The sequence below is a fragment of the Equus caballus genome, chromosome 14 (assembly GCF_041296265.1).
Source record: "Equus caballus isolate H_3958 breed thoroughbred chromosome 14, TB-T2T, whole genome shotgun sequence".
Classification (NCBI taxonomy): Eukaryota; Metazoa; Chordata; class Mammalia; order Perissodactyla; family Equidae; genus Equus; species Equus caballus.
In genome coordinates this window covers 65045189-65073162 of record NC_091697.1, presented here as the reverse complement: position 1 = coordinate 65073162, position 27974 = coordinate 65045189, and the positions used below count along the sequence as shown (strand labels likewise).

Sequence of the window (27974 nt, the reverse complement as noted above, 5' to 3'; positions counted from 1 at the left end):
CCTCACTGAGTGAGAATTCCCTCACTTTGGACTCAGTAAGAAATTAAGGAACCTCGTCAGATTCACAGTGAGTTAATGACATGGAACACGAGTCTGCAAAGCGCATGTCCACAGTTCTACTACACAACATGACAAGGAAATAGTGAGTAATGTACATTTTAGAGGTATACAATAACTCCTGAGAGAATATTTTAAAATATTTTTCAAGAGAAGAGGAGTCAACCCTAATAAACCCTTGGTTTATTTCCTGTGAAGAAATCTAACCAGATCAAGCCCAGACATGTCCGTGTCTCAGACTGCTCTCTCCCTGTGGGGGCCACGCTCCACAATCTTACTTGTTTAAATCTCGAGGTTGGGTCTACACCTGTCTGCTTCATAGAGTCCATGACAGATTTCATTTCTACAGCCTCCTTAATAAGCTGGTGGTTTTCCATCTGCTTAGCTTTGAAGCTGTCGGCCTGAAGCTGCTGCTGGTGATTGGAGAGAAGCTGCGATTTACCTGTCTCCTCAGTTTTATTAGGCACTGATGGCCCTAGTTTAGAATGGTTTTTGTTAGGCTCCGGAGTAGAAGGAGCTTTTGAGATTGTGGCTGACGGCATGTTTTTCTGTTTACTGTCCTCCTTGCCCAGCTCTTTCAAGGGGAGCTCATTTTTCCTTTCACAGTCTCCTCTCCCAGTTTGGGCCATTTTCTGCTCTGCCAGCCTCTGGTCCTCATAGTACTTCTCGTACTGCTGTCTATAGGCAGGGCTGGTGGCCATCAGAGACTTCTGGTCCATATAGAGCCCATAGGCATACTGGCCATAATAAAGTGACTGAGCCAGGGCAGGGTGTCTCTGTGTGATCACCGACTGGTGCTGAGGCTGCAAGGACGCGGAATTGTGGTCCACTTTCTTGGCATCTAGCTGCTCTGTCTTGTCTTTCTTTTCTGCATCTTCCTCAGACTCCTTCTTGATCTTCATTCCCTGCGTGCCCCCAGCGTTCCCAGCTGTAGAGGCGCCGACCTGCCCAGGGTGCATGTAACTTGGAGAATAATAAGGATCGTAGCCATGGTAATAGGGAGAATGGGACTCTTTCATCTGAGATGATTGTGCTGTAGTGGAAGAATGCCCTTTTACAACACCATCCTTACTAGAAATGATATCTGATGGGGAACTGGCCTTTGACCTCATGCCCTCCGACCTGCTATCTGAACCACCATCATCGGCAGCATCAGATATGTCTGAATAGGCGGGGCTGCTCGTCTTGGCTGCAGAACTCTCTGCCCCATTTTGTGTCAACACATGCAGAGGGGCCACCGGCGCCTGCCCGTTCACCAAAGTGCTACATTCCATCCTGGAGGCGCTCCCGATGGAAGGGCTGGGAGCGTTGTCTGTGAAAGTGTAAACCTTATCAGCCTCCGCTTTGATACTGGCCATTCGACTCTCTTGAGACTCTGACAGTCCATTAGCCAGCCCTTCATTCTTGTTGAGATGGTCCTTCAAAAAATGCCCAGATAAATCTTTGCCGGCCCCCTTGGCGTCCTCTAGTTTGCCCAGCTTAGCATCCATTTTCGGGCTTCCTGTCTCCTTCCCTTCTTTGTCCTTTAGCTTTCGCTTCTCCTTTTTCTTTTTGTCTTTGAGTGACACAAGAGCTGGGTTCACGGTGATGGGCTCCCCCATAATTGTGGGCTTTGGTTGAATGGGTTTTAATGGAGGACTCTTTGGTGTGGCCTGAACAACAGTCGTCGTGAGGGAGGGCAGTCCGGGTATTGTCCCTGTGGTGGTGCTGGTAAAGGCTGCAGTGGGTATAGCAATTAGTTGCGGGGGAGTGGGGGCGGGGGCAGGAGCAATGGGCCGGGCAGTTTTAAGTTTAGAGAGGTTTTTGTCCATTTTGCAATTGTTGGCTTTTTTGCCCTTTTCTTTATCTCCCAAAGTTTTCTTGTCAATTAGTCCTTCTGCTTCCAGTTTGGGCATTTCTGCAGCCAAACTGCCATCTGCTGCTGAGCAACTGTCTAATGTGGCCGTCATGTTGGAGATCACCGGAAGGTTATTCAGTTCATTGTTAAGGCCCTTCTTTTTGCCAGAATTCTTCCCAGCTTTAGATCCGATGACAGAACCATTGCTCATCAGCTCTCTCTTTCCCTTGGGGGTCCCAGGGGGGTTCCCCGAGCCAGGGGATGCGGGCGCCTTCACCTGGTCATAAGTTGATACACTTGTGCTTGGCTCACTGCATTCGAGGGCCACATTACTCAATGCCTCCTCGCAGTCAGAGATCTTGTCCTCGCTGTCAGGTTCGAACTCCAGCTTGTTCTCTGGGTCTAAGTGTGCATGAGCTTGGTGGTACCTCAGGCCGTTAATGTGCTTGTACTTTTTGTTGCAGTTTGGATGGGGACAATCGATTAACACTGGAGAAGAGCAGCCTTGGTCCAAAAAAGTAGTCTCTGGTTTCCCTTGAGGGGTAGTGGGAGTGCTTCTAGAATTTGTGCGGACCCGCTTCCCGGGCTTATTATCCTCGGAGCTGGAGTTGAGGTCTAGCTCCATTGGAGGCTTGTTTTTCCTTTTGTTGGTGGAGGAGGGGCTAGCTTTGATGTCCTCAGCAGCACAATTTGGGGGTGTCCTTCTGCCGCTGGCGTTGAGGCTGCCCCGCCTCCCTTTCCCATTGGCCCCTCCTCTGTTCTTGTTCTGCAGCCCTCTGGACTCTGTGAAGCTGGCCTCCGAGCCCGGGGCAGCTGCAGCAGACCTGGCTCTCTTCCCTCGGCCCCGGCCCCCTCTCATCTCCAGGTCACTCGTGGGTGACTCACAGAACCTAGGGAAGCAAGTAACAGATGTCAAAATGAGCATCCCCAAAAGAGTCAGGCAAAATCACAAGGCACACAGTGCAGGAAGAGCAGTCAACACCCCAGCAGCTGGCGGGCTGGGCCCAGGTAAGGAAAAGACACTCTGTTCTCCCACCGACAATTTCAACACCTGCAAGAAAGCAGGCTACCAACGGCTTATAGTCTGCCTCGGAAAACCAAAGAAAAACAGCTCAGGTAGCTACCTTCAAATCCTGTTCAAATGCCCATTTTGGGAAAAGAAGAAAACAAAGGAGACAGAGAAGGGGCAGGGAGTACAGATCTCTCAACAAAAAGAAATCCAGCATCTGCATTTTACTGGATTTAGTCCTGGATTGTTCATTTCTCTTTTGCCTGGTTTCAATTACAGGCAGACTTTTATGTATTATTAATCTCTCTCTATAGTTTCCTTGCAAAGAGAGGATGGGGGAAGGAGAGGGGAAGAGGAGGAACGAGGAGAGAAAACACAGGCTGAAATAAAAGGCCCTGTGCATACCTGGGAGGGGCCCAGTCGTGCTTGGTGCAGTCCAGTAGGGTCCCTACGTAAGTTTTGTTCCTCCACGTGACATTGACCACTAGGACACCTGCAAAAGCGGGGAATGAAGGACGACCATGGTTAGCACCAATTACTCTATTTCCAGTTCATTTATTATTATTACTATTATTTTTACCAGCAAAGTTCTATTCTCATTTGCTTTCAAAAGTTGTGGTTTGCATTCTTCCTCTTTCTGGTTTCAGTGACCTCAAGTGAAAACCCACAGGAAATTGTGTGTGTGTGTGTGTGTGTGTGTGTGTGTACGCATGCGCATGTGGTACAAAAGGGTAAGGCTTGTGTGAGAGTGTAATCAAGATACTGCTGACAGAAGGAAATGGTTTTTGCCATGTCCTGCTGTAAAACAGCAACACTCACCTCTTAATTTTTCTATTATTACACATAATTGCTTTCACTTGGCAAGCAGCCAACAAAAACTAAGCGCCAGTTACCAGTGCTTAAACTCAAAGGTGGCTGAAAGAATCAGTTTTGTTTCCAATTCAACAATATAAAATAATGGGGATTCTTATTTCAAAAAAATTATGCGGGTGCACAAAAAATAGGTATAGAGGGGGGAAAGTGGGGGCTTTAGATTCCAGATAGCAGACAATTCAGCTGTGATTTCTCTTTCCTACTCCTCCCCTCTGGCTTTGTGAGACAAGAATCAGGCTCGGTACGGTATCTGTTTTACTGTCTGGTCTTGTTTCATATTAAGGACTCCTAAAATAACCCTCTTAAGAAAATAAATGTGCACAATAGGTTTGCTCTTGGGGTTATCTTTAGAATCAACTTTAGTGAGCATTTGCCACAGAGGATTAGGAAAAAAAATCTCAAAACCAACACACTTGTTTCCTACAAGCCACTCTGCTTTTCCCAACTGCTTTGCAGACAGACAATTTAATTTAGCACTGCATCTGTGAATTACCAAACTTAAGTGCACTTAGTATACCAAATGTCACAGGGAAAGGAAATATAACATCCTCTTTATTTCTCTAGAGGACAAGTGCCATATTTTTTTTTTAATCACTCCTTTAAAGAATATACGAGGGGCTGGCCCCGTGGCCGAGTGGTTAAGTTCGCGCGCTCCGCTGCAGGCGGCCCAGTGTTTCGTTGGTTCGAATCCTGGGCGCGGACATGGCACTGCTCACCAAACCACGCTGAGGCAGCGTCCCACATACCACAACTAGAAGGACGCACAACGAAGAATATACAACTATGTACCAGGGGGCTTTGGGGAGAAAAAGGAAGAAAATAAAATAAAATCTTAAAAAAAAAAAAAAAAAAAAAAAAAAAAAAAAAGAATATACGAAAAGCATCTAGATTTTGAGACATACATAAAATATTAGGGCAAAGAAAGGAAATATTTTAGTGAGCCTTTCTTTTCTTTGCTGTACCTACCCCCCATTCTTTCTTGGAGACACCAAGGGACATTACTCAAAGTCTATTTCTAGTTGGTTTGTTCACTGCCATTTTGAATTTTATAGAAAACCTATACTGAACTCCTTCATGGTAGGGGACGCCTCAGAAGGTAAGACTCATTTCCTTGGGAATGTTTTAACAGCAGGTAAAACATTTGAATGGTTGGGACTCAAGTAGTGGGGGAGGAAGGATTTCTTTCAAAAAGTCCTAAAAAGAGATTTAAAAATTGTTCCCATATGGTCTATGTTGCTATTACTTCGGTGACAGCTGAATTTACTCACTGTAGCAACAGTCTTGGGGGGCGGGGGTGGGGAGGAAGCTAGCATGAAGCAAGCAAGCATTTCCTCAAATCACGGTTGATTCCATTCTCATTCCCTCAGGAAATTTTTTTAAACCATTGAGTATAAAACTTCATATTGAGACGAGAATCAATGGTAATTAGGCATTTGGTCAAAATTTGCACAAGACAGAACAATTGGAGGAAAGGATTCTTTATGAGCACATCCCTTCAGGAAAAGGGAGGGGGTGGGAGAGGAGGCGAAGGGGAAGACGGAGCTGGTTTTCTCATCATCTGCTCTCTGGGGCACCGTGTGTGGTGTCAAAGACCTTTGCAGCTGCTTAAAATTCTTTAGCATGTCAGCTATATTTACAGTGCAAGAATATATCTGTATTGCCAGAAGGTTACTGAATTTTAGCTTTAGATGCAATAGGCTGAATCATTGCGTTCCAGAGTCCCTGATGTAGCACAAATGTATAATTAAAATTGCTTGAAAGGAAACATGAAAGAAACAACAAACCTTCCATTCTTGCAGTAATAAAATTAAAAACAGGAAAAGTCTGCGCAGACACTTAACATTTGTCTGCAGTGAAAGGCTTTTGTTATTGCTTTTCCCCTAAGGGTTTCGCGTTTCCAGCAAAGGCTGGCCGCCCATTGGCCAGCGCCTGCTGGGAACGCTCGCGTCTGATTGGCTGGGCCGAGGGCGGCCGCCCGGGATAAAGGGGCTTCGCGGAGGGCAGCGGCTGCGGCCCGGGGGGCGGCGGCCGGGGAGGCGGGGACGTGCACGCCGGCTGGGGTGCTGGCGGCGACAGAGGGCTGCCTGCGCTGCTCGGCTCCGTAAAGCAACGCGGGCAGGGCCCTGGGATGAAATGAAAGGCGCCGTCTGCGTGACCTGCTGGGTTTACCAGCACAACCCACGCCGCGCAGCCCGACGTGGCACACCACCCTGCTCAGACCTTCCCAACCGAATCTGTGGCCTCGAAACAGGCGAAAGGGAACCCTGGGGCTGGCAAGAAGGAAGGGACCCCAAAGAAGCAATTCATCATTGGTTATGTGGGGCTACCGTATGAAGCCGTTACAGGGGCTTAAGCAAAGTTGAAATTTCCACACTGTAAAACTATTCACATCGCCTGATACTATTTCTAGAAGCCCCACAAGCAGACCTCTTATCTAAGTGATATCATTATTATTAGCCCTCGGTGGGAATAAAATCCTGTAAAGAAAAGTCCATTTTCAACTTCAAAAGGCCTCAATAAGTCAGCCCTATTTTTCTAGAAGCCCTTGGTATTTAAAATGCTCAAAATAAATGCTCTACTCCCGGGGAGGTTTTGAACAGTGTCCATCAAGCACTGCTAATTAAATACGTGTGCTTGTGTCTATTTTTCTTTATATGTACAAGCCGCTTCACAATGCCACAGAGTATTTATATCTGCCTGGAACTCACGTGCGAATATACACACGCACGTGTTTACACAGCCAAATCTGCTGCTTTATATTGGAATGAAGGCTTAAGGAATGCTTCTCATATAAACTACAAAGTGTATTGTTTCTTTGTAAGGAAGTCTGTGTTTAGACAGCATCCTATTGTGAGAGGCCAAGTATGAGGGTGGTGTTTTGGTTCTAAAGGATGTAAACGGTTTATCATTTTGCTGAAGACTCAACATCTTGAACACTTTGTAATCCATGGGTCATATAAAGCAGACTATACTTTTCAAAGGCATAAATGAGCAAAATGAAAATTAGTCCTTTAAAAGTACAAATTTGAATTTTACAAATCTGGGCATAGTTATGGTTCTCGCTTATTTTATACAAATTGGACATAAATGTACACTTATTCTAAAGATATTTAATATTTCTTTTAATGCATATTTATTCTTTCAAATGTCTAGCCTATGAGCTAGGTGCTGGGGACACTCCATACAAGCCCTTTTCATCTTTGTATTCTCAAGTATCCCACCAGGTTTATTATCCTTCCTTTCCACCCACGGACTGGGCATGGTCTTCCTGAAAATGCTATGCTTGCCCGGTAACATGTTATATTTGAAAAACATCTGAAGATTATTACCAATAAAGTAAGAATACAGCTGAAAAGAGCAATGGATGGTTTGAGTGTGCTCACCACACAGGATTTTCTTCTTTGTGTTAATAAGGCTTTGTCTTAGATACTGACACAGAATCTAAGCTGCGACCCCCATAACGCATATTACCTACAGAACACTTAAGAACGTGTTCTGTATTCTGTAATGCAAGCCAAAAGAGCCCTGAGATCTCATAAAGCTTCCATAGTCACAGTGTTCTAACTACTATTTCCTCTGGTCAATACTTAACAGTTAAGTGTTCTCAGAGAGATGGTCAGGCCCATTAAACATTTATTATGCAACTATAAGGGTATACACTAGGTACCCATTTGGTGCTATGGAATCAACCAAGTTCTGGCTGGAATTCCCTCCAAACTCTATACTTCAAGGGTCTGCATACTTGTAACAGAACCAACACAGGCATACCTTATAATCCAGAAGGGGACCTCCAGTTTGCCTATTACTCATACTTAGAGAGTCGGCCCCTTAATCCTTCACATTAAACTAGACCCTGGATGTGACTTTCATAGTGCCTGTCCTGCCCACAGTCCCTGCTCAGAGGGTAGTCTTAGGTGGTTAGACCAGTAATCATAACCCTGGCCTCATGTGACTGATCCAGTGATGGGCACCTGAAGCAGAGGCAACCCAACAGGGACTTACTTTGGGAACCTGAATTAGTAATATGGAAGAGAAAGTTGATAACAAGAGTAAAAACCCAAAGGTCACAAGGTACTAACGGCTGAGAGGACTGTGGTGGGCCAAAGCCCCAAGGATGCAATAGCTATGAGATGAGGAAAGCAAAGGGTGGGGCAGGGCCTTCAATACTTGTGTATGTCTCTTTCCTCCTCTTCATCACTGAAAGGGGCTCTCACCAGCATCCACCATTGCCCTATTATTTTCCAGCCATCTTGTTAAAAATTGCTCCTGGTTCTGAACTAAAACTGTGTCTTTGAATATCTTGGTTCTGACTGTGCCTTCTGATACCCTACACAGACAGTCCACTTGACAGCCTTTCACCCAGGCACAGACAATGACCATGTCAACATTCTCTTCACCTCCAGTTCACACTCTTTTTTTCCCCTCCGGCCTGAACAAGTTTCTTCAAACATTCTTCATGTCACACTTTTAATTCCTCTGAAAAAAATGTTAAAGATGCCCTAGTCCAAATCCCCAAGGAAAGCTAAGCTTCCTGATGAATTAGGACCAAAGAGAGACAAAGTCAAGTGTTATCTTTTCTATGAATCCTCTCCAGTCACACACAGACCATGCATACCGCCAAAGGACGGCCGCTCCCTTCTGGGTGCCCACTGCACTCCATACACAGTCCTCTCACCAATGGATGCTCACCAGAATCCATGTTTTCCCTCTGAGTCCACAGTCAGACACATCCTCAGCCTTCCTACAAGTTAGATGTGGCCCTGCGCCTCAGTTCTAGGAAAGGAAAGTGAGCGCACTGGTGCGTCCCACTCCCAGGCCTGGCCCATAACAATCTCCCATGCATATTCTTCTAATCTCTTCTCCTTTCTTGCTGGCTGGGATGGAGACTACGGTGACCTCGAAGGCCACAAGAAGATGGCAGAATTCCTTCATCTGGGCCCCTGAATGACAAGGAGAACCTCTACTCTGCAGGAATACCCAACTCAGTCTATTAGGTGGGCAGCAAATAAACTCTTACTATGTTTGAACGCTGTTGAGACTATTTGTGTTCCTCTCACGTTTCCTCCACTCATATACACAGTATGCCTCTCTCTTCCAACTAGACTACACATATGGAAAACAGGAGCAGCGTCTGTACCTCCCACACATGTGAGCACAGTGCCCAACATACAGAGAGAGAGGCCATTCAACACGTAGGAACTCCTAGATGGTGACTGAAGAGAATCCAGATCTGAATCCTACTCAGTGACTTTTCACTATATTACCATACTTTTTCAATAAGTATAATCTCCCACTAGCTTATAAATGACAGAAATTCTCTGTGGAGAGATTTTGCTCTGAAGATGTTATAAATATGGTTTATGAATTACTGTTTCTGGTATTTGTGAAGATGTTTCCTCAAGAACTGGGCAAATGCCTGATTTCCCAGTGGATCAGCACAACTCTGTTTGTATTTCATTTTAAAGACTGTTTCAGAGTCTTTAAAGTGCCTCATCCCTGGGACAGAAGTCTCTGCCAAGCATTGCAAATGCCAAATTTGGAATCAGACACAGTTTTTTTGAACTCGTATTCAGACTACCACATCTGGATAGACTTGGTGTGCGCTCATGCAGAAAACAGAAACCTCATTCTAATAACACCGAAATGTGAGCCATTTATGCTACAATCTTTTTTTTTCAAGTTTACACATTTCTTTCCTTTTATATATTTTTTCTAGTAGAAACATTAGTGATAATAAAAATGCCACAATATGCTGGTTTCATGAGTACAGGATAAACTTCATATATTTTGGCTATCATATTACCCTATATTTTTATGCAGTGTGACTACTGTAAAAGATATGATTTATCACCATTCCTTTATACCAAACTCCCTCCATCTAATATCTTGTTGTGGTGATTTTGTTGTACCCACTACTGGTGCTTTTTTTTTTTAAAGCTGAGTCTTATATAGTACACTTGTTCATTTTTCTGGCTTCAGAGCCTCTAACCTTCTGATAGGTCTTTCTTCAACGGACAAAGCTGAGTTTATAATTATTTGGGGAGATTTTAAATTTACAACTAAGTTTGCCAATGAAATGCCTAACACCAAAAAGCAGAGGGACTTTCCTATTACTTATGCCAAGTCTATATGGAGCCCTAGGACAAGAAAAATGTTGTCATGTGACCAGAAAATGCAGTATTTTTTTAAAGAGCCCTACTGCTGGGCCGAATGTTTGAAGAGTCACTTTAACCACATCCTGTAATCAAACCATCTGGAACACAGTGCTGCGATTAGTCACCCTGAACGCTGGGCTTTATCTGAACAAACAGTGGACGGCAACGGAGCCTGGGAGATAGGGCAGTGCTAACAAAGGGAGGTGTAATGAAACACTTTATGCCCTAGTGTGCCGGCACCCCGGTCATAAACCCCAGAGACACACTGCTCTGGTGTTAATGTACCACTTTATGAAAGCACAGTGAGCTTCAAGATTAAAGGACGGAAAGGCTAAAAATTGCTGGTTTGGATAGATGTTCTCTGTCGGCGGCTGGAATATGTTGGCACCATTCTATCTACGTTAATTATAACCTCTCCAGTGACAGTTCAGCATTCCTATTAGGGTTTGTGTTATTTTCAGGACATTAGGAACAAGGTTCGTTTAAGGGAGGATAGTTATGATTCTTTATTTGCCAAGGTTAATCTGAACACCGAGACATTTCTTTTGCTTCATCTAAACCCCATCCATAAATAACAACAACAACAAATACATATATATATATAAGACCTTAATCCAAATAAATATGCTAAACCAATACCAAAAAGCAAAAAGCAATGGCAAAATGGTGTTCTAATCTACATTTTAAAAGATGGTATTCTTTCTTACTTGACTGTGCTTATCTCTTTCAAAAGTACATTTGATACAATCTATGGAAATCTTAAAAAAAAAACAATCTGAAAGGATTTTCTCCCCTAAATACATTGAATAAGCTCTAAAAGGAAAAAAAAAAAAACCATGGCTAAAGAAACCTTGTTTCCCCCTGGGCCTTATGGTTTAATACACAAAAGAACACAGAGCCACTTCCATCACTGTCACCTCCCCCGCAGCCTTTGTTCTGAGGCCTGATGAGCTGTATTGATTTGGGAAAATCATTGAGCTTCTTGGAAAACTAGACTCTCGCTTATTCACTGCCATCTATTTCTTTCCCATGAAGACAGGTGGTCAATATCCAGTTGACTGGTCAGCTAAAAGAAGCTCTTGCTGCTTTTCTTTTCTTGCTTCCCTAGTAACATTATCCTTTCCCACTTCTAGAAAATACAATGGCCTGTTAAGAAGTCTTGTGGGTAAGAAGAGGGAACAGAAATAAGGCTTTTGTAAGGCACCTCTGGGAACACTGAAAAGCTGTCCCATACATTTGCATGGGAGCCTGTGCTGTGTATGTGGATGGTGACAATATTTTCCCTGACCAAGTATTATACAAGTTTAAGCATTAATGAAAACTTTGATAGTCCAAGATATCTTTCAAAAAAATATCAAATCAAAACAGATCATTAGAGCTAAATTAATGTTTACCGCAGGAAGAGATATTTTTCTCTTTTTATACAATCACTATGGATGTTTTAGCAAGTTTCATAGTTATATGATGTCATGGGTGTCATTCTAGACATTTGGGGAACAAAGAGCAAGCATAATGAAAAAAAGTCACATGGAGATCTTTAGAAAGTAATTTTAAACATGATCAGTAACAAAAAATCATTTGCTTTTAAGTTAGGTGGACATACACATCCTAAAGCAACACTGTCCTTGGTGGCTTGAGGCTAGTTTAAAAAAGAAAAAAAATATATATCTATAGCAACCATTCACACCACACTATGCAGCCCTTATTGCTTAGGCAGTTCCTCTAACAGTTTCTGCTAAGGTGCTCAAAGTCCCTACTTGAGGATAGGCGGGAGGATGTTTAAGGTGACAGTGTTGGGAGGGTAGGGGGGGAGGACAAGCCCCCTGAGGTTGCTTCAACAAGGGCAGCAAGTCATGGACACTTAGCCAGGCTGCATCAAGAGCTACCCCCTGCACCCTGAAGGGGATGCTTTTCAGGCCGTGGTCCATCAAGGCTCGGCCAACACCCAGCAGGACAAGGTGATACACTCAAGTAAGAGATAAAAGATGACGGAAGGAGGGAAGAGGCAGTTGAGAGAAAGAGAGACTGGGGAGATGAAACAGAAAAAAATACAAAGTCTTCGGAGACAGACATTTGGAGCAATTTAAATGCATAAACTGAACATGTTCATGTATGAAATATATATATGTATATATTTGTATAAAGAGGTTTCATTTCTCGTCCTTGATTAAACTTTCCAGTAAGTAATGCCTTAGCAATAACGCCACTCTGATTTCTGGCGCAAAGTTCTAAACTTGAATTTTCTCATGCTCCTTTGCAGGCACCCGTTAGTTTATCTGAAATCTGGTGAGTTTAGATGAATGAGTTCTAGTGCCCGCAGATTCCTCAAGCCTGCTCCTCTTTAAGGCACAATTTCCTCATTAGAGTAGCAGAGTGATGTCTCATTCCCCTCCTCCCTTTCTTCATGGGAAGAGGAAAGTTCAATGCCAACTGTAACAGTATCGACTCGCCTCCCCCAACCCAGTCTCACAAGCGTTAATTATTAGCTCATTAGGAGATAATTTTTTCTTCTTTTAAATAAAAGCATTCAAAGGCTTGGGAAAGATATTTGATAAGTATTTATCGAACTAGGCCTACTGCGAGCTATGTTAATGATACGGTTACTTTATTACATCCTAACACACAGTTCCGTTAAGGGTGTTATTTTAGGAGACAGCTACATCCACGGGGCCCCGGGCACACAGCACACGGCCACAATCCCCCAGAGTGAGACGGGAAACAGCCTCTACACAGTCCCACTTACAGACTCGCATGCCACTGAAGATAAGCAACTGAAAGAATGCAGGCCTTTCAAATCACGGGCCCAGTCGCTTCCTGCACGTAATATTAATTACAGGATCTTTTCAGCTAACAACTTCTAGAGCCAGGATCTCCACAATGCCATTACTGCAACTTGAAAAACAGGTAAAGGAGAACAAGCAAAACCAGACAAAAAAATAAACTATCCTTAGAGCAAAAAGTTCCCCTCTTTGCCACTGTCCCTGAAAGAAAGCACTCCAGGGCTAAAAGGGGGGAGAAGGGGTATGATGCTATGAATCTGAAGTCATTTAACAGCGATCTGCCACTTGCCTACTTCCTGGTGCAGGCAGTCTGTTTCCTGCCTGTGCTTCCCCTGTGGCAGGAGCAGGGGAGGGAGGGGCAGGTGCGGGACAAAGTCATTACTAAGATGAATGAAACTGAGAGATGCAAAGGAAATAAAATCTAAGAATGAAAAACCTCAGATACTTTGGGGAAGGGAGGGAGGCTCGGAGAAGGGACTATGGAGGTATCATTCTCCCAAACCTTGCATCACTAATCTTCCTCACAAACCTCTTGTAGGTCAGTCTAGGTGGGTGATCAGCAGTTTCAAGTTTAAATGCTAGTGAATTGCTTGTCAAAATAGATGTAACACAACCATAGATTACAGAACTGTGTTTTAAAGTAATTTCTTACCATCCCCAGTCCTTGAGATACAAGGAGACAGTGGGAACCAATTGACAATTATGCTCACATCAAAAAGCTGCTAGTGATGCATGTATCTCACTGGGACTGAAGAGCCAGGCTTCATATAAATTATGATGCTTTATTTAAAGTCAGAGCGCTTATTTGCTTTTGTGCCAGCTCTGGGCCCTTTTCATCTCTAGCTCGACTGGGCTCAGGAGAGCACACATTCCTACAGCTCTGCTGGCCACCAGCTGTGTCTCCTGTAAATCACAAAACCTCTGAACAAGCCATTCTTTACAAAGGCCAACAGCATTTACTGGAGATGATCACTCTGCTATTATTCCACTTGCTGAAATTTAAAACAGCAATTTACAACAGCAGCTGAAAAACAGGGAACTGCCTCTCTCAACTCTGTGTGTGTGTGTGTGTGTGTGTGTGCACGTGCGCGCGTGCATGTGCATGCTCATAAATGGGAAGCCTCTGCGTGTATATGGCACACAAAGGGGTCTATTTTGTGTGTCACCAAAAAGTCACCATCTTTGTAAATCTAAAAAGGAAACAAGGAATGTAGATGCCAGGGAAACCAGCGTCAGTACCCCAACAATGAAAGGCAACGGAGTGAGTGAGGTTCTGTCACTGGTAAACCTTCCTTGTTCTCACCTGGAGGTCGCCAGGCCCTGCAGGCAGCGTGCCAGGTGGTTCACACACTCTGGGAGTGAAGCCACAATTATGGCTCAGGTTCAGGACGCAATAAGGAAAGCTGAAGGAATTAACTCTAATCAAGCTCAGTGTGCAGTCAATTTTACTTTGAGGACCAGGGAAGAATAAAGAATGAGTGACTAGTGATGAAATGGAGCAGCACCCTGAGTGCCTCAAAAGATGGCTCTGGAGACAGACTGGCCTGGCTCAAAGCCCACTTCGAAGTCACTTCACCTTGAACTAAACCTCTCTGAGCCCCAGTTTCCTCATCTATAAAATAGGGGTAATGTGAAGATCAAATAAGGTGTAATTCATGTCAAGCATTTAACATGGGCACTGGCCCAGCACAGTCACTCAGCCAATGGACTCTGGCCTCCTTGTCTTTTATCCTCCCCTGGAATTGGGTCATAAGCTGAAGAATGGACGGAGATGCCAAAATACTAAGACCTCCCCACTCAGAAATATAGCCAGCAGCACACGCTCTTGCGTCCCTCCCAGGTAAAGCACCTCAGAGATGGGCATCTGCACTGCCCACCCTTACTCCTGGTGACCAGGCTTACAGCACATGGGGCAGATCTTTTAGAATCTCAAAGGCTGCAAATTCCAACATTAAGGACTTTTACTCCTCCTACACCCACTACCAAGTTCAAACAATATAGAGTTATCCTTCCTAACAAATCCATTGTTTAAAGCAAGCATTTCCTCATCTTGCCACTCAGAAGTAAAGCCAAGTGAGAGACACAGCTCAGCATCACGTAAGCCGCTCCGGACCGGGGTAAGGAAACCTCACGTCTAGTTCCCAGGAACAGAAAACGGAACGGAACGCCTGACTGCTGTCTAAATTCCAAGAGGCGAAACTAAAGGTCCCTGGTTCCCTGACAACAGAAATGAGACCCAGAAGGCCACAATGCTCTGTGGATGCAGATGCAGGTTAAATGCAAACCTCTCTTTCCAATTCTCATCTCAACAGAGCGGTTTTCCTGACAATGGTCAGAGGCTGCCTTCCCACCCTCCCCCAACCCACATTCCAAAGTTCTTATCTTTCAGGGAAGAAAAAAGCCCAACAGAGTTACAAGTATTTCAATAACGTGCTTAGAGACCAGCTCTTTTCTGTAAACAAGCCTAATGAAGCGTGACTAATAGTGCTCTGCTAGAGCAGAGTGCAGGGAAAAGGGCCTTTGTTAGCACTTACTGGAGCAAGGCGGCGTTTTGCTGGAGCAGAACAAAACTTAGCTGGTTATTGATTGACCAGCCTCGCCCGGTGTCACTGCTTTGCTGTCTATTTCTACATACTGTGTGTATAAATACATGTGTTTATGTATACACAGAGATGGTCTATACACACAAACACACACACTCACATATGCGGTCACTCACAGCCATCTCGGCTAACTTCTGGTTACGCTGCTTTGTGAACCGGTTGAAGTATTCAAGGCCTCTAACTGAAAACTAACCCCTCTCCGATCCCTGTATCTCTTGTAGTCCTTGATATTACCTAACATTTCCCTCCGTGTTGTCAGTACCATGAACCTCAATTTCAAAGACTATAAATCAACCCTCCCCATGGACACTTAATAGTTTCCAAAGTCACTATGATTTAACCTGACATGGTTATTACATTCTAGAGGCGATTTACTTTTGTTTTCTGATAAATTCACAATCGCTGATGTTTCCTTTCCCCGTGTCACCTATCGATTCTGAAACTCCTGAAACTTGCCTCCACATGATAACTGCTAAATAAATATTCCATGACGAAATTCATTTTCTTCTTCAATTGAAGTTTGTCTTAAGTGTTATTAACACACACAAGGATGATGTTAGCAGCAAGATCTGAAGTTGACCTGGACTTCTCTTCTCGACAGACAGGAATTTGAGTCAAAACTTGCTTTCCTTGTGACTCTGAGCACAAATTTCCGTATAAATTATTGACTGCACTTTGGCCTCATCTGAAACATTAGCCCCGTGGGCTGATAAGTTCTGACCCCAGGTGGCACATCAACCCTCTCAGAAGAGACTGGAACGTTAGTGCTTTGCACTGGGGACTGAGGCGTGAGAGCCAATCAATCAAGCTCTCTGACAGCTTTTACGGCCTCCAAGCATTAGGCCCAAGTCAACCTCCAAGACTCCTATTGTTCGCATTATTCTCTTCTTCTCTGGTCTGATGAAGTTAGGGTTAAGTCCAAGGCTTCAGTGAGAGAGAAAGGCTATTGTTAGTAACTCAGTCTTTATTGACTCTGACCTGCAGGGCAGCCAGCTTGAAGTCTTTTCCAGAAAGTAATGCACTGTTAATTGCTGCTCATCATCAGGGTGTGTTTCATACACCTCTTTTCACTGAAAGAAGACCTGCCTAGACCTTTTAACATCTTTCTAGCTTGCCTTCTAATTCTTTCACGAGTTACAATACATAAACACACACACACATATACAAACGCATTCTGGACAAAAATCTGATTTGTACCCATCATCATTCCTGAATCGCTACATCTAATGCCAATGCAAACACAGAGCGTTTGGCTGGACAATGCTAACACTTGGAAGTTGGCATATGGAGCATTAAATAAATATTTTTTTCATGGCAAAGATCTGTGGGGATTAGCACATAGGGCAGGAAAATGCTTGATGGAGAGAGGAGGTAGAAACCTAATATTTCTTTCTGATGTCTTTTGCTTAAAATAACTAAAGATCTTTTTCAGCCAAAACTGGTAGCTCTATTTGTGAGCAGCCAGCAACAGACTGGATGGCCTCAGGGGATGAGTACAAAATTCCACCCAGGCTTCGTTTGAAGAATTCAGAACTCTAAAGGGTTGCAGAATTACTGGTCCAAAGGCTTTCCGGTTTTCTTTGAAAGAAAAAACCAGGCAAACCATTCTTTCTTCTTACACAAACTGGCCTCGCAGGGGAGAGGGAGGGAAGGAGGCGGCCTGGTAGAAGGTAGGCAGCAGAGCCCCAGGGTGTGTTTCTCGCTGTGACGGTGCCAAGACCAGGCTCCCAAACAGCAAGGTTCCCCCAGAACTTGCTGAAAGTGTTGAACGACAGGCTAGAACCTGAACGCTTCAAAGGAGAAATCACATGTGTTGACATTTTGGAAATCAGATTTCTTGGATGCAGGAAAAAAGTACAAAAACCAAATGGCTTCGTTTTTTACTTAGCTTTTGATTTAGAAATTTTCAGCCACAAAATCTTGTAACATTTAGCTGAGAGACTGATTATGCTATTTTATTTAGCATATCCCAGTGTGTGGATTACTATGTATGAATTAGAGCGTACTTTTCCAAACAAGTGAATAGAAAGCGATTTTTCAATTAAATTCTCATCCATTTGTGTGTTTGATAGTGTACAGACGCCAGGATATGTGAATGAAATATCAGATTTGAGAAGTTTTCCCAAAAGGAGATAGTTCAGAGAACAAGCTGTGCTTTCAGACCTGCTAAAGTCTCTTGGTGACGCGGATTATGTTTTCTGGTGCCATTCAGTTCAACTCAACTTTAAAGAAAATCAGAGTTTTCTAATCCAACCAAGAATGCACAGTCAAAGCACATTAAACTCATAAACATCATGGGCTACCAGGGCCAAAAAATTTTTTGTAAAGTATTCAAAACACTTTACTATGCATAGTTCACAACAATAAGTGTTTTTACACAGATTATCTCATTTACTCCTCAGTGCCTACATGCCAGCCTCTTTAATCATTACTATGCTACTGATGAGCAAATTAACTGTAAGATAAGTTAACCGACTGACTTGCCCAGGTTGGAAAGTCAGAGATTTGAACACAGTCTGACTTCTGATACCATGCTCCTAAATGCATCATGCAAGTTTACATAAATACAAGTTTATAAATATGAAGGATTCCTGAAGGAACTACATATGCAGGGATGGAGACCCAGAAGGGAAGTATGGCCATCTAAGTGGCGACCAGCGATGTGCTGAGAGGCATGTGTTGTGGATGGCACGCATCTCTTCCCAACTCCACCTTCAGAGACACCACACTGGAAACTTGACATTGACCACGGTGAGAATATATACAGCACAGAAAACGGCAAACACCACAACTCAGGGTACCCACCACCCCACCTCAGAACCGGTTGTTAACTATTTACCAGCACACCAATGGTTATAAACCTTAATTGGCTGAACTGCTATCTTTCCTCCCATAATGTGCCTTGTCAGAGAAAACAGTGGTCTGGGAAAAGCAGGGAACTTGAAAACCCTTTTACATTTAAGTTATGTTTAACTGCTTAAAAGGTATCTATACTATAAAACTGAGGGATAATTCTGGAACTCACTATAGACTACAGTTCTAACTTCTTATGATTTTAGTTGTTTCAAAGGAGTCACAATTCACAATCCCAGACTTCTTCTGTTCAAGAACTCACATCTAACGGTCAGCAAGTCATGGCTATTATGGCTCCTACTGACTCCATCCTCTCCTCTTCATCCAGACCACTGTCCAAAGTCAGGTCCTGGCTACCTTCCCATGTTACCACCTACCTCTCCCCTGCCTCACACTTCAAAGTGCCTTTAAATGTCCCTGGCACACAAGAGGTTACTTCATACTTTGCGCCTACCTTTTCCTGGAGAACCCTGGCTTGCCTTAATGGTCCGAGCCTCAGTTCAGCTGTGCTGAACTCCAGGGAGCTCTGAGACTGCTGGACTGCCCCCGTCGACACTCCAACCACAGGACTCACCCTGACCCTCAGGATGCTTGATTTTTACCTGCCAACCTCTCTAGTAGATGAAGCAACACATCTTTCAAAGTGCCTGGCAGAGAGCAGGTGCTCAATAAATAGGGGTTTTTTAAAGACGAATAAAATATTAAAATGAATGAAAGTATAAAAGAGCCCCTGTATTATAATTATGCACACAAACAGAATATAAAAGTGAAAACTGCAAAGCTGAGAATTATTCGTCACCTGATTCTGATACCTCTGAAGTGAAGGAGCCCATCTCAGTTGATTCTTCCCATTTTTAAAATAATTTGATAATAATACAGATGCAAAGCAATTTGGTTTTAAGTATCTTCCTCTTTTATTGCAAACTTTTGTGAAATAAGTACTCTTACAAGTTAAAGAAACCAGGAATCCTCCTCTGGGATGCCAAAAGCCATTCACTTTTACGGAACTACTACAAAAACAATTGATGAGGTACATTTGTCACTCATCTGATGGAGAAGCTCTAAAGACAGACCATAACCCGCCCAGCCCCGGCCGATCCACACTGTTGGCCTCTCTCACTACTTCTTGCAATTTAATGAACAGTCATCCAACAAATCTCCTCCCAATAGCCCGCCAGTGGTTATTCTCTCACACTCTGGGCCCCAAAGAGAGATTTGTCATTGCTTAAATAAATTTTACAGATGTAATAGATAAAGGCAATAAAGAAAACAGAGCTTTTATAAAACAAAGTTGACAGAGCAGAAAGCTCTCTCTCCATAATGGGCACGTAGGTTGGAGCGTTCTAGGCTGCTTGTGTGTACCAAAGGGAAAGAGACAATGAAGGGTAGGAAGCATGAAATGACAGCCGCCTTTGCCTTTCAGGGAACGTAAATTTTATTTGCTGAATGTGAATCTTAAAGCTATGGTTTTCAATCTGCATTTGTGATCACCAGAAATTGATTTCAAGGAGATAGAAAAGTATTTAACCTATCCTTCAGCAAGGCAAATCCCAGGTTACACATTCACGATTATTAACAGTGGAAAACTCAGGTGACGTTTTCAGGGATGTCTTCCTGTTGTGCTCCTTCTTGGTGCAGCTTTTTCCACCTGCCTTTTGGTCAATGTGCTGCTGAAGTGGTGCTGGAACTGGCACTGGTTGGTGATACACTAACTGGAAGTTCGCCTTACTGGAAGTGGGTACACACCTCACTTGTCCTCAACAAGTGGCCCGTGACTTCTAATAGGGACTTTCTTGGTGCCAAATGAAACACAGAAAGATGATTCTCTCTCCCAGTGTGCTTATCCGTATCTCATGCTCTCCCAATAATACAAACAGGTTGGTTTATTTTAAATGTCAGGTCTTTGGGCTATTAGGAATCATGTACCTGGCTCCTAATATAAGGGAAGGATGTGGAAAGGACACTTCAGCATTCTTGCCCTCATGATATAGACAGTAAAGGCACTTTTTTCCCAGAAGACTGGTAACTCATTTCAACTAGTCTCTTCACAACTCAAATATCAAAATACTAATTGAGCTGGCTGTGCGCATGTGTTTTAATCTGTTCAACAAATTGTGGCATTTAAGGTTTAATTCTAGTTAATTAAATTAACCTGATTTTATGGTAAGGCGTATTTTTAAATAGAAGCTTAGTGAATATGTGTAAATCACAGTGTGCAGGCAAATATTCTACAAAGTAGAAGAAAAAAAGACTAAAAAAATTTTTTTAATAAAAATTGCCATGCTAAAAAGACATGACCAGAACAGCAACCATGTAAATGCCAGTAATCAACACTTGAGTAACTATGGTCAATAGAGATGCAGAGGGTGTCCTCCGGAACGGAGATTCTAGAGATGTAAATTTTCAGTTACTTAATATAAATTAGCAGTTCAAGTGAAAGCAAAAATGAATCATCTGATCCCTGAGTATGTGACGTATTTAGGAACAATCCCTCAAGGTAATTTCTACTTAGGATGCATTCACCACCCCAGTCATTACAGAAAAGAAAGAAATTTAGCGGTATGGGTTCAGGGCTGGGGAGGGGGCAACAAATATTTCTTACAAAGCATTTACACATGAAACACTGTCCCCAGCTATAGCTCCTCCTGTCATTTACATTCCCTGTGACCCCAGAGGAAAGCAGCTTCTGACAAGCAGTGAACCGGCCTCTTGGGAACAGCGGGTTCGTTCAGATCCCAAGACGCATTCATTCCCTGACCACAGCTTCCCCTCCCCTCATGGTCACCTTGGTCGGAAGGACCTGCAGTCAAGACGCTTGCTAGCCTGACGCGGTTGTCAGAAGGGACACACGGGGGGCCGGCCCCAGGGCCCAGTGGTTAAGTTTGCACGCTCCGCTTCGGCGGCCCAGGGTTTCGCAGTTCGAATCCTGGGCGTGGACACGGCACCACCCATCAGGCCATGCTGAGGCAGCGTCCCACATGCCACAACTAGAAGGACCCACAACTAAAATATACAACTATATACTGGGGAGATTCGGGGAGAAAAAGGAAAAATAAAATCTTTGGGAAAAAAAAAAGAAAGGACACACAGGGCAACATTAACACCACGGTTAATAACTGTAAGGATAGCCACAAGTATGAGGGTCTTCTTATATTCTAGGCTGGAATCCTAAATTATAGAGAACACACTTGCAAGCTAATGAAAAGCACTTCCGTCTTTGCCTAGAATAATTACAATACTGGGAATTATACTTTTGTTTGTTTATTAATTTAGTAAGTGCATTTAGTGCTGACTATGTGTCAGGCATTATTCAAAATGTCTTATAAATATTAACTCATTTAATCCTTCTAACAGCCCAATGTGGGGAAGGGGTGCTATATTATCTCTATTTTTACAAATAATGGACTGAGGCACAAAGCAGGCAGGAAGTTACTGCCCAAGGTCACATAGGCAATCAGCTGTGGACCTGGGAATTGGAACTCAGGGGGTCTGGCTCCAGTTTGTGACAATTAATCAGTCTCCCCATGTATACTGGGGCAAAGAAGGTAAACATACACACCTGGCCCTCAATTCAAAAGGTTTGCCCCTTGCCCTAATTTGTTAGGGACCTAAATCCATATGACGAGGTATACAGTTTACACAATAAGCTTCATCATATCATGTCCAGAATTCCCATAAACTAACATATCAAAAGAATCATGTAGTTTTCCAGCACAAAAGAATCTTGGCGATCACTTGTTCCAAACTTGCTTTCATTATTGACAAGGAAACTGAGGCTCGGAGAGGTTAAATGGCTCATCCTAGGACTAAGGAAAGCAAGAGACAAAACCACAACTGGGGGTCCCACTTTCTTTTCTTCCAGTGATCCTTTGCGTCCACACAGCAACATCCTGGGTGTGTGGTGACCAGGACACCAGTTGACAGGCTCTCAGTGCTTCTCCAATGAGCTAGAGGTCCCTTTAAAGCCCATCACAGAACTTGGAGGCCTGGTCAACAGCCAGGAGCCATTGAAGATTTTTGCCCCAGTGAGACTAAAACACATCCAAGTGATTAGAAGTTGCTTTGGAGAAGAGGGGATCAAGAAAAAGCTACTTTGAGGTCTGAGTAAAGAAGGAGCTAGAGCACTGAGCATAACCACAGTCCTGTGGTAGGTGTCACAAGAACCAGGGACTTTCTTTTTCATTTAATCAATCCTAAATTTCTTGGCCCAGTTAGCACGGCAGCTGAACATGAATGTCTCAAATTTACAGCACAAAAAATGATTGAAAAGAATGAACCAGACGACTACCTGTTGCAAAAGGCATATTGCTAAAATACAATTCATTTAGTGCACTGAGAAGAAAAACAACAAAAATACCTTGGAAAAAGCATTACCTGATTGCCTTCAGTAACTATGACCATAGCCTTCCTGGGACAACACGGTGATGAGAAGAGAGGTGTTAAGTGGAGAGAAGAAACTTGGTGACTCCCTCCCCTCCCCGACTTCCACCGCCCCACACTACCTGCCAGTGGAATGATGTGCATCTCTGCACTGTCAGAAATCACAGGACAAAATAGAGTTTATCTAAACTTGCACTGTGAGCCTCTTGGTCTGCTTGCTTCATTTTATCACAAGGTTCAACAAGTAGCCACTGACGGCTGAAAGGCAAGGAGGGGCTGCATCCCCGGGCGTTCGCTGCCTTTGCTTTGAAAGAGGAGGCATTGTCAGGATGGCGGGCAGTCATCACACCCTCCTGGCCTAATGGAGATGGTACACGGCCAAGGGACTGGCAGGAACAGGTGAGCAATGCAAAATACCCAAACCAAATGGAGTGTTACTGACAACGAACTCCATAGGCTTTGAGGCTTTGGATTTTTCTAAATGTTAATCAGGATTCCATTGTTGAAGGAAACATAGGGTAGGTTTCCAAATCTGGGTTCCTGGCTGGGCTGCAGAGAAATCTATGAGTCACTCCTCTCAAACACACACACACTCACACACCTCCGGAAGATGGTATATATGGGTTTCAAACTCAGACCTATCAGACCGTTTTCCCAAACTCACTGGATAATAAAAATCCCCTTGAGTGCTTATTAAAAACCCTGATTATTAGCTCTACTCCAAGCATCTAAGGTGATTCTTTTCAGAGTAACTAGGCTAACGGACTTTAATGAAAAATGTACACCACACAAAATAAGATACACATAAACCATGCTGAGTTTTTCCAGGAAAGAAAGGGGGTAAGAATGATTTTGATTAATTACTTTCTAACATTCTGGGCGACAGGGCTGCAGGTGGGGGTAGGAGATATTATGCAATTCCTTTGGGAAAAGTCACCAAGGAGCCTGGAAGAAGGCTGAGAACTTTTATTTGCCTGAGCCCTTTGACAGGAGTATTAATACAACAGCTTAACTTGGTTTAAAGAAAGAATTATTTCACCATCCACACTAATCTCTTCTGGCAAGAGGCAGAATTCTGCTACGGCTACTCACAAAAGATGATGGAGCCCAGCGATCCTTTCTTCACAGAGGGGAATTTGAGGCTTTTCAAAACATTAATATAATCTCACTTATTAAGATAAAACGATGTGCTAAAGCACTGGAAACTCACACACTGGAGGAGCTATCTGTTTTCTTTTACTTTTTTTTTTTTAACGGAAAGGATCTATAAATAAAGAGTGTCCATTTGCACATCATAACCTGAAGTATTAACATCTTGATACACTACATAACTGTGTGCTCTTTTACCAAAAGCCAAATAACTGGACAGGTCACTGTGCAAAATGAAATAACTTGTAGCTGAGAAACAAGACTAACAGCCACACTAACTTCTCTGTTGTCACAGGCAGGATTCCTGTGCCCCCAACACGTGGGAACGTGAGAAGGGTGGGTGTGCCCGAGGTGACTTTCCCCTCCACCTAATCACCCCACTGTAGAATGAGAGTTAACCAGTACCCTTTTCATTGTTTACCAAAGGCCTTTTCTTTTCTTTTAAGAGGATAAGAAAGAAAGGGAGAGAGAAAGAGAGAAAGAAAGAAGCACGCAAGCTTGCCTTTTCCGCACTGCTCCACCACAGAAAACCTCTTGTGCAGTCTTCAAAAATAACAATTCAGCAAAAAGTGACAGCGGAGCAACCACTGAGTCAGCCCTTATAAGTCCTTTTCAAAAAGCTGCTTTCAGTGAATCAATTTTCAGTGTTGTTTCAGTTATTCTTAGATAGAAAACTTTCTCCCCCCTCCCCTTCTCTTTTGGAAACTTGGTACCCATAGTTTCTGTATCCTGCTGAGACTTGATATGTAGAGCTGTATTCTACCTGCTATTAAGCTGCTGATAGCAGTGTTTCTGTTGCAATTTATGAGCAATGTCAGTTGAAGGCAGAGAGTATTGTACACACTATATTTTCCCAGCTGGAGGTCTCCGTGAATGGAAAGCAAAAACATGAATACACATGCACTGTGAGCTTGAGGGAATAAAAAGGCAGGAAAAAAAAATCAGCAGGCTAAAATCAGGTGGGTGGTCTTGATTATAAACCAAGTAGATAATAAAATATTCAAAGGAAGTTCTAACTAAATGTTCAGGAAATAGAAATACACAATATAAAGAGAAGCCCAGAAAAATCTTTCTCTGCCTGTATGTCTCCCGCTCAATTCTTAGATGGGTGTTGTGCCAAGACTCACCTTGCCACCTGGGGTTTTAAATAACTTGCCATAACGAAAAGGTCATTTGAAACCTCAGAAACAAATTCCATTCCACATTCAGTTTCTAGTAACGACCACAGCACATAGTGAGTACAACAGGTCTGATTTCCAGCCTTCTCTTCTAAATGCCTCCACTCACACAGTACCTCGAGTCAAATCTCTCTCTTTGCTCTTAACCAAAAGGATTTTATAAGAAAACAGAAATTGGGTTTTATTTTTGTAGCTAAGAGAAGAGACACATTGTACTGTCCTTGGGCTTCTTTATCATGGGGTGCACAGAAAAGGCAACGGCCCCATAGAAGGCTAATTCTACAGAAAAAGAAAGAATCCAATAATCCATCAAGAAATTACTCAGCAAAATTATTAAAAAGCGGAAAGACTTTCTTTCCCTAAAAACTCTACTGAGAAATACCACACAGCATAAATATTAACAGACACTCATTAAATAAACGATTTAATTCTTTCTCACCTAAATAAAATGTGGAATTGGTTTGCCTGGATCAGTGGTTTCTAATACTGCCACACATTAGAATTATGGGGGAAAAGTGTTTTTTAAGAACCATACCATGCCCTGATCCCTAAATATTGTGATTCAGTTGATCTGGGTTCCAGGCCTAGCACTTTAAAAAAAAAATAGATTCCAATACTCTTCCTCCGTGGAAATAACCACTCTAAAGAACGAATCAACCTCTGCCCTCACATCAGTAGGCTAAACTGACTGGAAAACTGTCTCCAGGTACAAGAGGACCCAATGCAAAATGGATAATTACAAACAGCAAAACGATCACTCACTCATTTTCACGGGAACCAATCCTCAGTCCAGGTGTTCAACTGTCTTCCTAAATCAGAATTTAGCATTTTTGATTCAGACCCTCATCTCATAGCATCAACAATATAAAATAAAAATACTGAGCCTGTTAAATTGAGCAAGCCCAGAGCTACAGGAGAAAAGTAATTACCATTTAAATGGCAACATGAAGTTCTTTGAAGGAACAGCCTTTTGATGTTAGCACCTCAAATGCTAAAAGGCAGAAATCTCAGATCTTAATATTGTTCAGGGGAAATCCAGAGAAAACAAATATGCCTCCTAAAAGTTTTTTCATCAGAAAGAAGTATGAACCCAAGTCGTTTATCATAGGCTTGTAGTCAGCACATGGTGACAACAGTAAGGTCCTACTAAATTAAGGTGACTCTTTAAGAAAAAACTAGGGAAAAAGGGGAAATGGAATGGAATGGCTTCTCAAATGGCAGGAAAAAACATAACATGAGAGACGGGGCACATGCAATCAATAAATTTCTGGAGGCCCCATATCCAATGAAGAAGATCTAACCGTGATATCTACAAGTCCCAATACACTCTATCTCCCACCATCAACGTGAGCATGGTTTGTGCATCCTTTCAAATTCTTTCAAATGGATTCAGCACAAACTTGGGAATGCTTGTCATTATTAAACTCAGTCTCTTAACTCACTGGGGGCGGGGGGATCTTTCTCCTACAAATGATTGGAAACCTCTTACAAATGATTAGAACCACTACACAGTATGATGTATTACATTATACAGATCTCCCAGTCAATTATCGAGCAATTGATTAACCAGTTGGTAGATTAAACAGGCTGTACATTATTCAGACACTGCAAAACATTCATATTTATCCTCCACCCACAAGAAATGGTCTTATACTTTTAATTTCTAGTGACTCACACAATGCCAGGCACACAAAAGAATTTGGTCAATTCTACTGAAAGCTCTTGGCTTTTCACCTTTGCTTGTTTTGTTTTTAATATAATACTATATTTGCTTATCTCCACAACACCAAAATCATGAAAATGAAACACAAACCAGACAACAGCTCCAAATTTTAAAAAGACTAGGGAGAAGACCATCAAGTATAATGAGACTTTTTCATCAGTTTTGGTTTTTAATTATCCATGATACCACTACTCATTATAATAAACAGTTGAAAATGTGCCAGGTCCCTATGATCACACGTTTTTATTTCAGGGATTTATGCAGCATGTTGTTCATGATTATTTAACTACAGAAAGAAAGCAATTATAATTGTTTGCTGAAATAATTGACACCTTTTGCTGCTTATATACATTTTCCTAAATCTGAAAGACTTTTGTTCTAATTTTTTAAAGATTTTATTTTTCCTTTTTCTCCCCAAAGCCCCCTGGTACACAGTTGTGTATTTTGATTTGTGGGTCCTTCTAGTTGTGGTATGTGGGACGCTGCCTCAGCATGGCCTGATGGGCAATGCCATGTCAGCGCCCAGGATCTGAACTGGGGAAACCCTGGGCTGCCAAAGCAGAGAAGGTGCCAACTTAACCGTTTGGCCACGGGGGCGGTCCCTTTTGTTCTAATCATTCATAAGATAGTGAGCGCTTACAAAGAAGGTTTCCCTGCTCAAAGACAAACCAAGTAAACTATGAGAAAATTCGCCCACAACCACAATATAGTAAGAAGTGGAGTATTTACTAGGCTAGGGCCATGTCCCCCAAACTTGACTGATCATAAAAACTACTGTGGAGCCTGGGGTCCCCCAACCATTGCTCTGGAGACTCTGGATGGGATGCGTGTTTTAGCCAGCATTCCAGGCAAATCGTATTATCAGGCCAAGAGGCACAGACCTCTCCGTGTCTCACACTGTGTTCCAGGAGCCCACAGTTGAGCTCAGGGGTTCAAAATCTGCTGCCCATTAGGATTCCCTGAGCGGTCTTTTAAAATCAAGAGGCCCAACCATAATTTAAATTAGTACCTCTGCCAGTGGGACCTACACATCAGGATGTTCTAACTTCCCCAGCTGATTCCGGGGGACAGCCACCTTTGCGAATAATGATCTATTCTAGTTTAGTGGTTCTCAGCCCGGACTGCTGATCAGAATAACCCGTAGGAAGTTACAAAGAAACTAACTATCAAAAAAATAACGCCCAGACTTCATTTTAAACCAACCAGGTCAGAATATTTTGATGAGAGACCTGAGCCATGGCATTTTTCCAAAGTTCCCTAGAGGATTTTAATGTGCAGTGTGGGTTGGGGAAAAAAAAAGGTCTAGCAAATTCTAAGGCTAATAAAAAGTTTTCAAATAATAAATTCTTATCCAAACACCCTTTCTCTGCCAAGCAA

General features: G+C 42.9%; 1 protein-coding gene across 4 annotated transcripts in view; it reads right to left on the bottom strand.

Annotated features, from left to right (window-relative positions):
- The window catches only part of ZNF608 (zinc finger protein 608), a 101014-nt gene that overhangs the window by 7479 nt on the left and 65561 nt on the right, over positions 1 to 27974 (bottom strand). For all 4 annotated transcript variants that reach the window (XM_023617786.2, XM_005599467.4, XM_070233142.1 and 1 more), the window contains 2 exons: positions 3309 to 3396; positions 336 to 2784 (listed from right to left, as the gene is read on the bottom strand). In XM_023617786.2, coding sequence (XP_023473554.2) covers positions 336 to 2784; positions 3309 to 3396 — 2537 coding nt within the window. The remainder of the gene's footprint in view (positions 1 to 335; positions 2785 to 3308; positions 3397 to 27974) is intronic.